This window comes from Ochlerotatus camptorhynchus, unplaced genomic scaffold, assembly GCF_037179485.1.
Source record: "Ochlerotatus camptorhynchus isolate MF236.1 unplaced genomic scaffold, CSIRO-AGI_Acam_v1.1 ptg000457l, whole genome shotgun sequence".
In the NCBI taxonomy this organism is placed as follows: Eukaryota; Metazoa; Arthropoda; class Insecta; order Diptera; family Culicidae; genus Ochlerotatus; species Ochlerotatus camptorhynchus.
In genome coordinates, this window is record NW_027040943.1 from 2052795 (window position 1) to 2064615 (window position 11821).

An 11821-nucleotide genomic window follows, 5' to 3' on the forward strand; every position below is an offset into this window, starting at 1 on the left:
CCAGTGGTTCATCTAATAACTCCTGAAGAGAAGGCTGCCGCGATAGGTCAACACTTCGTCAGCTCCCATAATCTCGGACAAAACATCGTCAGCCCTCATGAATCTGAGGTTGCTGAAAATGCAACTAATGTTCTTCAGATTCCTAACATTTTTCCAGAGAAATCCGAGATTACGGCTGACGAACTGTTGGCCTATATAAAATCATATAAAAACATGAAGGCCCCAGGTTTCGACAACATCCTGAATCTGGAACTCAAACACTTGAGTTCCAGATTCTACAACCATCAATCAGTGCCTCAGACTTGGCTACTTCCCCTCGTGTTGGAAGTCAGCTAAAGTCATACCCATCCGGAAACCTGGAAAGGATCCGTCCTCTCCTTCAAGTTATCGACCAATCAGCCTTCTCTCAGGTTACAAAAACTGTTCGAAAGAGCAGTGTACCACCGGCTCCTAACATCTGACGATGAAAACAACTTGTTACTCGAGGAACAGTTTGGTTTTCGGAAAGGTCGTTCGACCGTCTACCAGCTGACTCGAGTAACAAACATTCTCAGACGGAACAAGTCTGTTTCGAAAACATCTGCCATGGCGTTGTTGGACGTTGAAAAAGCGTTCGACAATGTCTGGCATGATGGCCTGGTGTTCAAATTGCAGCAGTACGGTCTTCCAATCTTCCTAGTGAAGATGATAAACAACTATCTATCAGACAGGACGTTCCGAGTCTCTCTGAATGGCATCACATCGGATGCTTTCAACATCGGTGCCGGGGTTCCACAAGGAAGCATCCTTGGCCCCATCCTATTCAACCTGTTCACCTCCGATATGCCGGCTCTCCCTGATGGTGGATCGTTGTCTCTGTTCGCAGATGACACATCCATCGTCTACAAGGGTAGGGTCATCGGAGCTCTGACTGCCAAACTTCAGAGAGGCCGAGACGTCCTGTCTGAATACTTCAACAGCTGAAAGATCCGTATCAACGCGGAAAAGACCCAGGTCATTATCTTTCCACACTCTAAATCTCCCAGAGTTGTTCCGTCGGAGAATAACAAGATCTGCCTGAACGGAACAGTGGTGGAATGGTCCAAAGAGGTCATGTACCTCGGGCTCACACTAGACAGCAAGCTTCTTTTCAGGGAGCACGTTGACAAAACGAAAACCAAGTGCAACATCTTGATAAGATCGTTGTAACCACTTATCAACAGGAAGTTAACCCTGTCCCTGAAAAATAAGCTTGCTGTCTACAAACAAATCATCCTTCCTGTAATCGAGTACGGTACGTCAATCTAGGAGAGTTGCGCAAAATTCCATCACCTTAAACTCCAAATGATCCAGAACAAGATCCTTAGGATGGTCCGCGGGCGACGATCGGCCTCCTGCTAGAGGATAACCAGCTGAATCTAATCAAGGACTGCAAAACGGTGAAAATGACCTGGGAAAAGCTACGGGGACATTACGAGAAGGCAACACTGACGTCCAAAGTGTCGATTCTCAAACGAATCTGCGAGAAGCGCTATTCCGACGGAGAAGACATCGAGCAGCAGATTTTTGAAATGGAGAGTCTGTTCGACTCTGACCACGACGTTGGAAAGCAGGTCCGACGACGAGTTAACGCTGGATCTGGTCAAATCCAAGGGGGTCGACGAGGTGGCAAAACGTTGCTCGAGCGGCGGACTGGACTCGGTGCTCAAGACCCACGTGAAGCGGAAGCAACTTTTGTGTCATTTTTGCCAACAACCGGGGCACAAGCAGAAAGATTGTCCATCTCTTGCCGAGAAGCGGACAAGCGAACGGAAATCATCAGATGGCCAGCGTGATAAGCGAAACCAACCACGGGTGCGAGCAACTCGCGAAGAAACCCCGAAGAAGGAGTATTCGTTCGCGACAAGAGGAACTGCAACGGTATCAAATTCATGGATCGTTGATTCCGGCGCAACGTCGCACATGTGTGTGGATCGGGCAATTTTTATTGAGCTGAATGAGAGTCATAAGCAGGACGTGATTTTGGCCGATGGTACTGCGACGAAGGCGGAAGGCATCGGTTCATGGCAGGTAAATATACTGTCTCCGGAGGGTGAGCCATCAATAGTAACCCTCAAGGAGGTGCTGCTGGTACCGTATTTCGAATCGAGTTTGTTTTCCGTGAAGAAGTTGACGCGAAGTGATTGCGGCAGCAACGATTTCTGGGGGACTGTACTCCCTGAAGGTACCCCAGTAAGCACTGGCCGTGAAGCACCATACCTCAAACTGTCAGCACACTTGGCACCGTGTGTTGGGGCATCGTGACCATGAAGCCGTCCGTGAGCTGGTGACCAAGGGTATGGCAACTGGAATCGAGATGGAAGAGTGCGGCTGCCGAGTCGTCTGTGAATGCTGTCTTGAGGGCAAGCTGACACGTCTTCCGTTCCCCAAGAAGTCGAAACCAAAGTCCAAGCAACCATTGGACCTTATTCACACCCATGTGTGTGGACCCATGCAAACCGTGACACCCGATGAGGGTGTCGTTATTTTCTCACCATGATTGACGACTTCACCCAGCTTACCGTCGTATATTTCTGGAAGCAGAAGTCCGAGGTTTCCCAGCGTATTCAAGAGTACGTCAAGTTCGCCCAGACGGAATTTGAAAAAAACCCCGAAGATCATCCGTTCCGACCAGGGAGATGAATTTCGGAGTAACGTGTTGGATGCGTTCTGCCGAGCGCAGGGGATACGTCAGCAATTTACCACTGCCTACACTCCGCAGCAGAACGGGGTTGCGGAGTGGACGAACCGCTCACTGGTGGAAATGGCGCGCTGCATGCTACTGGACTCCCGCATGCCGTTGAAATACTGCGCGGAAGCGGTTAACACTGCAAACCATCTACAAAACCGTTTGCCGACGAAGCCGTTGAAGAAAACGCCGTACAAGCTGTGGTATGGCACGAAGCCGGACATGAGCCACCTCCAGATGTTCGGTTCACCGGCGTACGTGTGGATCCCTGGAGAGAAGATAAACAAATTAGAAGCGAAATCTCGGAAGTTGCTGCTCGTTGGTTATTTCTCCCAACACATTCATGAACCCGAATAACGACAAGCTGACCGTCAGTCGGGACTGCAGGTTCCTGCCATTGAACGAGGTTGGGAAGAATCGTTGATTATCCATTTAGACTCCTAGAGCATCCGAAAGCTGAGGTCCCCGTTATTCCAGCAAAAGTGGACGAGAGCGAGGACGAATCGGATGAGTCCGATCTACTCGGGTTTGAGACCAGCTACGACGATGCCAATGAGTAGACGTTTGTGGAAACAGAAGCGCAGGAGGAGCTTGAGACATCCGACTATCAGGAGGAGCATGACGTCGTCGGCGAAGTTGATGTACCAGTAGTCCGACGATCGGAGCGTACCACAAAGGGCATCCTGCCAGAACGGTACCTAGACACCGTGCGACTAGCAGCGCAATATATCGACGAGCCACGCACATTCGAAGAAGCAATGGCTAGCCCCGAGCGCAACATGTGGGAGGCAGCCATGGAGGAAGAGATGTAGGCGCATGAAGAGAAATCCACATGGGATGTCGTCCGTTTGCCGCTAAACAAGAAGGCTATTGGCAGCAAATGGGTATTCACGCAGAAGATGGACGAGGGTGGAAACCTGATCCGCTATAAGGCCAGGTTGGTAGCGCAAGGATTCAATCAAAAATACGGAACCGACTACCATGAGGTCTTTGCGCCAGTCGCCAAGCAAACCACTTTTTGGACCCTGCTGAGTGTCGCCGCCAGACGAGGAATGCTGGTGAAGCACGTCGACGTGAAGACGGCGTTCCTACATGGAGAGCTGGAAGAGACCATTTTCATGAAGCAGCCGGTAGGATTCCATAACGGGGTCAAGGACAACGTACTGCATCTAAGAAAAAGTCTCTACGGTCTGAAGCAGGCTGGAAGGGTGTGGAATGAATAAATCACCAAAGTCTTGAAGCATCTGGGCTACGTGCCATCTGAAGCAGACCCATGCCTGTTCGTAAAAACCTGGAAGAAGAAGAAGACGTTCATATTACTATATGTGGAAGACATGCTGATTGTCACTATCAGACAATCAAAAGCGAAGCGCTCGCCGATACCGATGGACTCCGGGTACCCGAATGTACAGCAGAAGGAGGAGCAGCCCATGCCCAGAAACGACGAGTTCCAGAGCCTGGTGGGTGCTCTTTTATACATCGCGGTCAACACGAGACCGGACATCGCCATAAGCGCCTCAATTCTGGGCCGCAAGGTGAGTCGACCAACGGAAGCAGACTGGACCGAAGCAAAACGGACGCTCCGGAATCTCCAGTCAACAGTGGATTGGAGCCTACGTCTGGGTTCATCCGGACCGCTGGAAGCATACGTCGATGCAGACTGGGCTGGTGACAAGACAGACCGGAAATCAAACACCGGTTTCGTCTTCTGTCTTGGAGGACCAATCAGTTGGGCAGCCCGAAAACAACCATGCGTAACTCTTTCGTCTACCGAAGCGGAGTACGAGGCGCTTTCCGAAGCCAACCGCGAGCTGATGTGGCTGATGAAGCTACTGAAGGACGTCGGAGAACCAATTCTGGCTCCTGTAGTTGTACACGAAGACAACCAAAGCTGTATTGCGATGCTGAAATCTGCCGGCGGTAACAACCGAACAAAGCACATCGACACTCGCTATAATTTTGTGAAGGAGTTTGTTGGGCGGTAAAAACGAATCTTTTGAATCCGTGAATTTTATTCCGGCAGATTGATCGAAATGGAAAAAAAATTACAAATTCCTGAGAACATTGGACAATGTTATGTTTCGTGCACAAATATAAATATTGCATTACACTTACTTTTGGTGATTCGTTCCGCAGTAATTAGTTTGCATAGAGCAAGATATTATGGTTATAAGTTAAGGTTTTCTTCAGCTGTAGGTAGCTATTAGATGTATATATAGATATGTTTAGTTATAAGTTCACTAATTTTCCAGCTAGTTCTCACCTTAGATAAGTTCAAAGTATTATAAGTTAATCAAGATACTGTAGTCTAGTTCAATCGACACGTTAGATAGTGATAGTATTTAAGTTTAACAGTATAAATTAGGTAGATTAAGGTAACACCACTTGCGAGTAGAATTAATTTTACTTTTTACTTCCTCGATTCAGCTATTGTTCTGGCTTGTTTACACATTTTACCCGTCGACCGCTTGACTTTCATACGATCGACGATCCTCTGACCAACACACGGGTGTGGTCGCGTTGAGGTGTATGCGTCCGTCACAGTGGTAGCGGTGGGGCTGCTGGGGCTCGTCGGGCCATTGGACGTGGCGGGATTAACACTCCCTCCCGGAATGCGCCGATGGTCGTCCTGAGGCGTATCCTTGCAGACGCCTACGTCTAGCACGGCGAGCTTCACGGCTGGACGCTCATAGATACCACTAATGGTCCGGACGGTTGCGCACCTCACTTGGCCGTCGGCTCCTGGCTTCGTTGCTATTACGCGTCCCTTTAACCAGCAGTTTCGCTGAAAGTTCGGGTCCACGATGACGACGATGTCGTCGGTTTCGATGGGTTTCACTGGGCCAAACCATTTGGTTCGGCGAGTGATCGACGGCAGATAATCTCGAACCCATTGTCTCCAGAACTGGTTGGCCAAGGTCTGAGAGCGTTGCCAACAGTTCCTGAGTACCGCAGGACTGTCGTCGAAAGGTAGCCACGGCTTCAAACCGTTCGACGATCCCAGCAAGAAGTGGTTCGGTGTGAGCACCGGGGATTCGTCGTCTTCCAATGGAATGCTGGTCAGCGGTCGTGAGTTAACCACGTTTTCGACTTCTATGAGCAGGTTTTCAAGGACTTCGTACGATAGCGTGCTGGCTGGCAGGATCTTCCCGAGGTTCTGTTTGACTGTACGGATAAGACGTTCCCACGCTCCACCCATGTGCGGGGAGGCTGGTGGATTGAAACTCCAGCTGGTGTGAGGAGTCGTGAACTCGATCATCAAGCGTTCCTGATCCAAACTCTCCATAGCGGCCTTCAGCTCCTTACTAGCGCCTCGAAAGTTAGTTCCTTGGTCACTATAGATGACCGCCGGTGTACCCCTCCTACCTATGACGTTGCGTAGAGCCATGATGCAGGAATCGGTATTTAGAGTGTGTGCAATTTGCAGGTGTATGGCGCGGATGGTCAGGCAGGTAGCTATCAACACCCAGCGTTTCTCTGTTTTACGGTTGGCGGATACCATGATCGGCCCGAAATAATCCACCCCCATATGCGTGAACGGACGAGAGTACGCAGCCAGACGTGATAGCGGCAGATCACTCATGGTCGGCGGTAGTGGAGTTGCCCTTTCGTTCATGCATTTTTGGCATTGCTTCCGGATCGTGTAGTATACGGACTTGAGGTGAGGAATCCTGTATCGCTGGCGAATCTCGTTGAGGACTGTGTTGTGGTTTTGGTGGTGATATTTGCTGTGGTAGTGAGAGACTATCAGCCGTGTGACATGGTGGTTACGAGGAAGAATGACAGGGTTGACTGCATCGTAGTCGATCAACGGGCAGGCAGCGGTACGGCCACGGACTCTCAGCACGTCGTATTCATCGAGAAACGGACGGAAGTAGGCAATAGAGCTGCACTTTGGAATCGACTTCTTCTCCGATCCAATTCGGCGATTACTGACGAGGATCGCAAGCTCGTCGACGTATTCGCAACTCTGGGCAAGGCGATAGAGAAAGTTCTCGGCCCTGTATAATTCCTGTTGCGTCAACGGTCCACCGGTTCGCTGTTTCGTCTTGACCATCTGCTTTGAGTTGCATATGTACCGGAACACGTACGCTGTACTCCGTAGTATCGTTGTCCACTTGGAGAAGTTTTGTGCTTCAACAATTGATTCGGCCGTGGAGACGTGCGTTAATAAGTGCGCACGCAGTTCCACATCCGTCATTCCACATCGCAGGCCAGAAGTTCCACATCCGTCATTCCACATCGCAGGCCAGACGGCCATTCTGCTTTAGACTGCCTCAGGAATTCCGGTCCTTGAAACCAGCGGCTGGAGGCGGTGAGATCAGGATGGCGGGTCCATTTGGTTCCTTCGTCGGCCACGTTCAGCTTCGTGGGAACCCATCGCCACTCCTTCACATCAGTCGTTTCCAGTATCTCGCTCACCCGAAATGCTACGAACTGGCTGTATCTTCTGTGATCAGAGTTCAGCCAGCATAGAACGTCTCTGGAGTCTGTCCAGAAAAAGCGTTCTGACACCCTAACGGATAGTGACTGGGCGACGCTTTTCGCTAAGCGAACTCCGAGGACACTGGCTTGAAGCTCGGAGCGGGGTATGGAAAGGAATTTCAACGGGGCAACTCTCGTTTTTGCACTCACGAACGCGGTTTCAATTGCGTCTCCTTCTTCAAACCTGAGATACACTACCGCTGCGAAGCCGTTCTCACTTGCGTCAACGAACGTGTGCATTTGAACTTTGCAGTTGCTTCCTAGTGACACAGACGCTCTATAACACCGTGGAATCTGGACGTTGGTTACCTCCGGCAGAACCTTCAACCATGTCAGCCACTTCTGGAACTGTGGTTCTTCAATGGGGGTGTCCCAATCAACCGAGGATCTCCAAATCTCCTGCAGCAGTACTTTCAGGTACATGAGAAAGTGCGTAATGAAGCCAAGCGGGTCGAACATCATCATAAGCGTTCGAAGCACCTCACGTTTAGTTGGTCGACGGTCCCCGGACAGCAGGTCCTGGTCGTACCTTGGAGACACCTTGAAAGTGAAACAGTCCGTAGTCGTATTCCACCAAAGGCCTAACACCTTTTCGGTGACGTTTCCTTCTTCTCCAGCACTACGCCAGTACGGTCGATGAATTGGACAGCCAATTTCGCATTTCGAAACCTCCTGCGGCATGGATGCGTTTCACGTCCTGTGCCAGCTTTACAGCTTCTTCCTCCGTTTCGACGCTGGCAAGCATGTCGTCAACATAATGCTTCCTCACAATGGCATCGACGGCTTGCGGGCACTCGTGTTCGAATCGTTTCGCATTGATATTTTTAACATACTGGGCTGTCGTAGGCGAACAGCAGGCGCCAAATGTCATCACTTTCATAACATACACATCCGGCGCACCATCCTCCGCATCTTCCTTCCAGTAGAATCGCAGGCAATGCTGGTCTTCCTCCCTCATCAACACCTGGTGGAACATTTCTCGTAGGTCCCCGCATACCGCGACTCGAAACTCCCGGAACTGAATCAAGACTAACAGTAGAGACATCAATTGATCGGGTCCTTTCAGTAAAACCGAGTTCAAGGAGATTCCTTGGACGGTAGCTGCTGCATCCCAAACCAACCTCAATTTTCCTGGCTTGTTGGGATTATAGACCGGAAACACTGGCAGATACCACTCACGCGGTTGACGATGCCTCAGTTCATCTCCGCTCAGTTTCCGGACATACCCTTTCTGGACGTACTCGGCCATTTTTGCACGTAGTGCCTCCGCCAATCCTTCGTCCTTCTTCATCCGCCGCTCTAAACACTCCCATCTCCTGAGAGCCATAGCTTTACTATCGGGAAGCCGCACTGCGTCATACTTCCAAAGAAGGCCTGATTCATAGCGGCCGTCCTTGGGTAGTGTCACCACTTCCAGAATGTCCATAGCACGCTGGTCGTCTACGGAGAGCGGTAACTTGTCAGGCTTAGAGATGCCCATGCTATCGAGAGTGAAGTAGTTTTTCATTGCTGCATGGAGACTTTCGTCAGAACCTTCGTTGCACTCGCACGCTTGTACAGCGTGGTAGTTTACATGATTTCCGAGATGATTGGACGAACAGCTCCCGTACACGATCCATCCTAGACGGGTTTTGACGGCAATCGGTTCGGATGGTTTTCCTTCGCGACTCTTGAACGCATGCCCAAGTTGCGCGTTATCCAGTCCAATCAGGATTCGCGGACTTACTTCAGTGTAGGAATCGAAGGGGATTCCAGTGAGATGATTATACTGACTCTGCATTTCCGAAGCTATCAGGGTTTGTGGCCGGAGTTTCAGCTCATGTATAGTCCGAACATCCGCCAGTTTGTACTTTTGGGATGTATTTCTCACAGAAGAGATGACCACCTCTACCTTTTGAGATTCGTTCTCCATTCTTCTGCTACCACCTGTCCATTTCAAACAGAGTGCTTTGTTTGGTCCTTGTAACCCAAGCTCCTGTGCAAGAGAATGCTCCATGAGGGTTAGCTCGGACCCATCATCGATGAAAGCGTACGTCTGAATCATCTTCGACGGACCGTGGAGCACAACTGGAACAATCCGGAATAGCACGTCGTTTGTCTGCGCTTGATGAACGTTACAACTGGTGTTCGTAGCAGCTTCCACCCGGGAGCCGTTTCTGGAGGCTTCGGTTCTCTCGGAGTGAAGCAAAGGGTGGTGCAGGTAGGTACATTCTCTAACTCCACATTTGCTTTGCTGTCTGCAGGTGCCGTTGTGTTTGCGAAGACACTTACGGCACAGCTTTGCTTCCCGTATTACTGCCCACTTCGACTCGTAGCTCAGCTCGACGAACCTTTTGCACTTAGCAAGTGACGGACAAGAACCTTTGCATACAAGGCATTCCTTTGGAGAATCTCTCGATTGGGTACGCGTATCTTTAGCTGGAGCTGCAGAGAATCCGGATCGATCGTTGCTAGTTTCGGTGTGGACGTTGATGAATCCATCTTTCTTGTTGACTCGACTTCGTGGAGCGTTGATGGACGTCTGCATGACTGCGCTTGCATCCTCCGCCATGGAGTATAACCAGGTACTGAAGTCCGCGAGATTTGTGGCCGGATTGCCTCTAGTGTATTTCGCCCAGTCCAGCTTCAGCATCGACGGTAATCGATCTACCAACTCGAGCTTGAGTGAGGCGTTGTACACGAAGTCCTGTATCCCACAGGCTTCTATCGTTGCTACTAAATTTTCGACAGTGAGCGCAAAGTTGACCAGACTCTCTAGACGATCGATCTCCGGGGGTGGTACTGAACGAATTTTCCTTATCGCTGCTTGAACGATCGCTTCTGGCCTGCCGTAGAGCATCTTCAGTGTTGTAAGGACACCATACACGTTGGAAGGATGTAGCAACCGACATCTTACAGCATCCAGTGCCTTTCCTTTTAGGCACTTACGTAGACGAAGCATGTTCTCTTCATTGGAAAAGCCACACATCTGTGTTGATGAGGTGTACATCGAGAAGAAAAGTGGCCAGTCCTCGGGGTTTCCATAGAATTCAGGCAAGTCCTTAGATACTGCTTGTCTGGCGGCCATCTGGCTTCGGTTGAGGATACATATGGTCTCCTCGACAGGAATTGGTTCAGGTTCCATTGCCGTGAGCGTTGGACCGGTCACTGATGGTCGAGGAGGAAACTGCGGTCTTAACATGGATGCCGGGAACGTAGAGTAACGCTGAGAGGTAGGATCCGTTGGACGAAGCCGCGTCTGTGGCGTAGAACGTTGTTCGGGAGCGAAATCTGGTATGGTGTTACGCCGCCCTCCTTGCGAACGATGTTGCTGTCCTACTTGTCGTTGGTCGACCACTACTGACTGATCGGCGAGTCCAGGTGGAAACCTCGGTTCTTCCGAAAGATTCTCTTCTTCGACTCCAGAGTCTTGAACTACTCCGCCGCGTTCCGTATCTTTGATCCATTGCGAAACTGTAGACATTTTCTCGAGATCCTCGTTGTCCAAATCCGTCTCACTGTCATCTTCCACCTCTTCCAAAATTCTGTACTTTTCTTCCAGGAACTTTTGTTCCAGCTTCCTCTGCTCCTCGAGTTTCTGCAGCTTCAAGTCAATTTTCCGCTGTTCACTCCGTTTGCTGCTTTTCTTTCCGCTTGATTTCGCATCGCCAGAGTCCTTTGGGGTTGGATTAGCAGCCTGCACTACTGCTTGGACGTCTTTCGCTGGGGTTGATTGTTGGACTTCGCTCTGCCCTACTGGACACACTGGGCAGTTCCAACTAACTTCAGCTATTCCTTCAGTAACTTCCACGCAGCAGAAGTGGAACCATCTCTCGCAACCATCACACTGCACCATTCTACTATTATCACTTTCTGCACACAACTCACAGCTATTGAACCGATATGCCCGCGCATGACGTACCGGATTGCGTCTGACAACGTCCTTTCCGTGTAGATTGGAAAGGACAGATTTAACTTTAGGGTTGACAGTCGAAGCCGATTGCTTCGGAACTGCTCCTTTCTTCATGGCATACACTTTATTTGCAACAACGTCATCATTTACCTGGGGGGTAGGAGGGGGATTTCCTGTCCTTACCGGATCAGCCGAGACTACTGCTGCAGTGCGCAATGCGCTGGCTACCTGGTTCGTCAAACCCACTGCATCGCACGTCGCGACCGCTGCAGCATTCGGTGCACTCGCAGCGACAATGGGGCTGTTGATAGGAGCAACTGCAGTTGTGTTGACTATTGGGTCGGCTATGCCAGACGAGGTCCTCGCTGACGAATAAATCGCGCTCGCTCCGTCTTCCCGACGATCAGTGAGCGTAGTTCTAGCGAGGTCGCCTTTGGCCGATCCAGACTTCGATCCCTTGCCAGACATCGTAAAGTTTGCCACAAAAGAATTTGTAAGATGTTGGGCGGTAAAAACGAATCTTTTGAATCCGTGAATTTTATTCCGGCAGATTGATCGAAATGGAAAAAATTACAAATTCCTGAGAACATTGGACAATGTTATGTTTCGTGCACAAATATAAATATTGCATTACACTTACTTTTGGTGATTCGTTCCGCAGTAATTAGTTTGCATAGAGCAAGATATTATGGTTATAAGTTAAGGTTTTCTTCAGCTGTAGGTAGCTATTAGATGTA

General features: G+C 50.1%; 3 protein-coding genes across 3 annotated transcripts; 1 reads left to right on the top strand and 2 right to left on the bottom strand.

The window, feature by feature from the left end:
- Positions 1-4041: 4041 nt before the first annotated feature.
- On the top strand, positions 4042-4692 carry LOC135712085 (uncharacterized). Its single transcript, XM_065235063.1, has one exon. The coding sequence runs from the start codon at positions 4042-4044 to the stop codon at positions 4690-4692; it is 651 nt and encodes a 216-aa protein (XP_065091135.1).
- A 425-nt stretch (positions 4693-5117) lies between these two features.
- LOC135712086 (uncharacterized) lies at positions 5118-6908 on the bottom strand. The gene has a single exon (XM_065235064.1). It carries the CDS (start codon positions 6906-6908, stop codon positions 5118-5120), a length of 1791 nt encoding a protein of 596 aa, XP_065091136.1.
- On the bottom strand, positions 6905-10316 carry LOC135712087 (uncharacterized). Its single transcript, XM_065235065.1, has 2 exons — positions 7824-10316; positions 6905-7732 (listed from the first exon to the last, which is right to left on the bottom strand). The coding sequence occupies exons 1-2, from the start codon at positions 10314-10316 to the stop codon at positions 6905-6907; spliced, it is 3321 nt and encodes a 1106-aa protein (XP_065091137.1).
- Positions 10317-11821: the final 1505 nt, after the last annotated feature.

What these genes read in the sequence shown, in the direction of transcription:
- LOC135712086 (XM_065235064.1), bottom strand. Translation starts at nt 6,908, where the DNA reads ATGACGGATGTGGAACTGCGTGCGCACTTATTAACGCACGTCTCCACG.
- LOC135712087 (XM_065235065.1), bottom strand. Translation starts at nt 10,316, where the DNA reads ATGGAACCTGAACCAATTCCTGTCGAGGAGACCATATGTATCCTCAAC. An exon ending in GGCTGTCCAATTCATCGACC is followed by an intron (nt 7,733 to 7,823) that starts GTACTGGCGTAG and finishes TTCACTTTCAAG; the next exon opens with GTGTCTCCAAGGTACGACCA.
- LOC135712085 (XM_065235063.1), top strand. Translation starts at nt 4,042, where the DNA reads ATGCTGATTGTCACTATCAGACAATCAAAAGCGAAGCGCTCGCCGATA.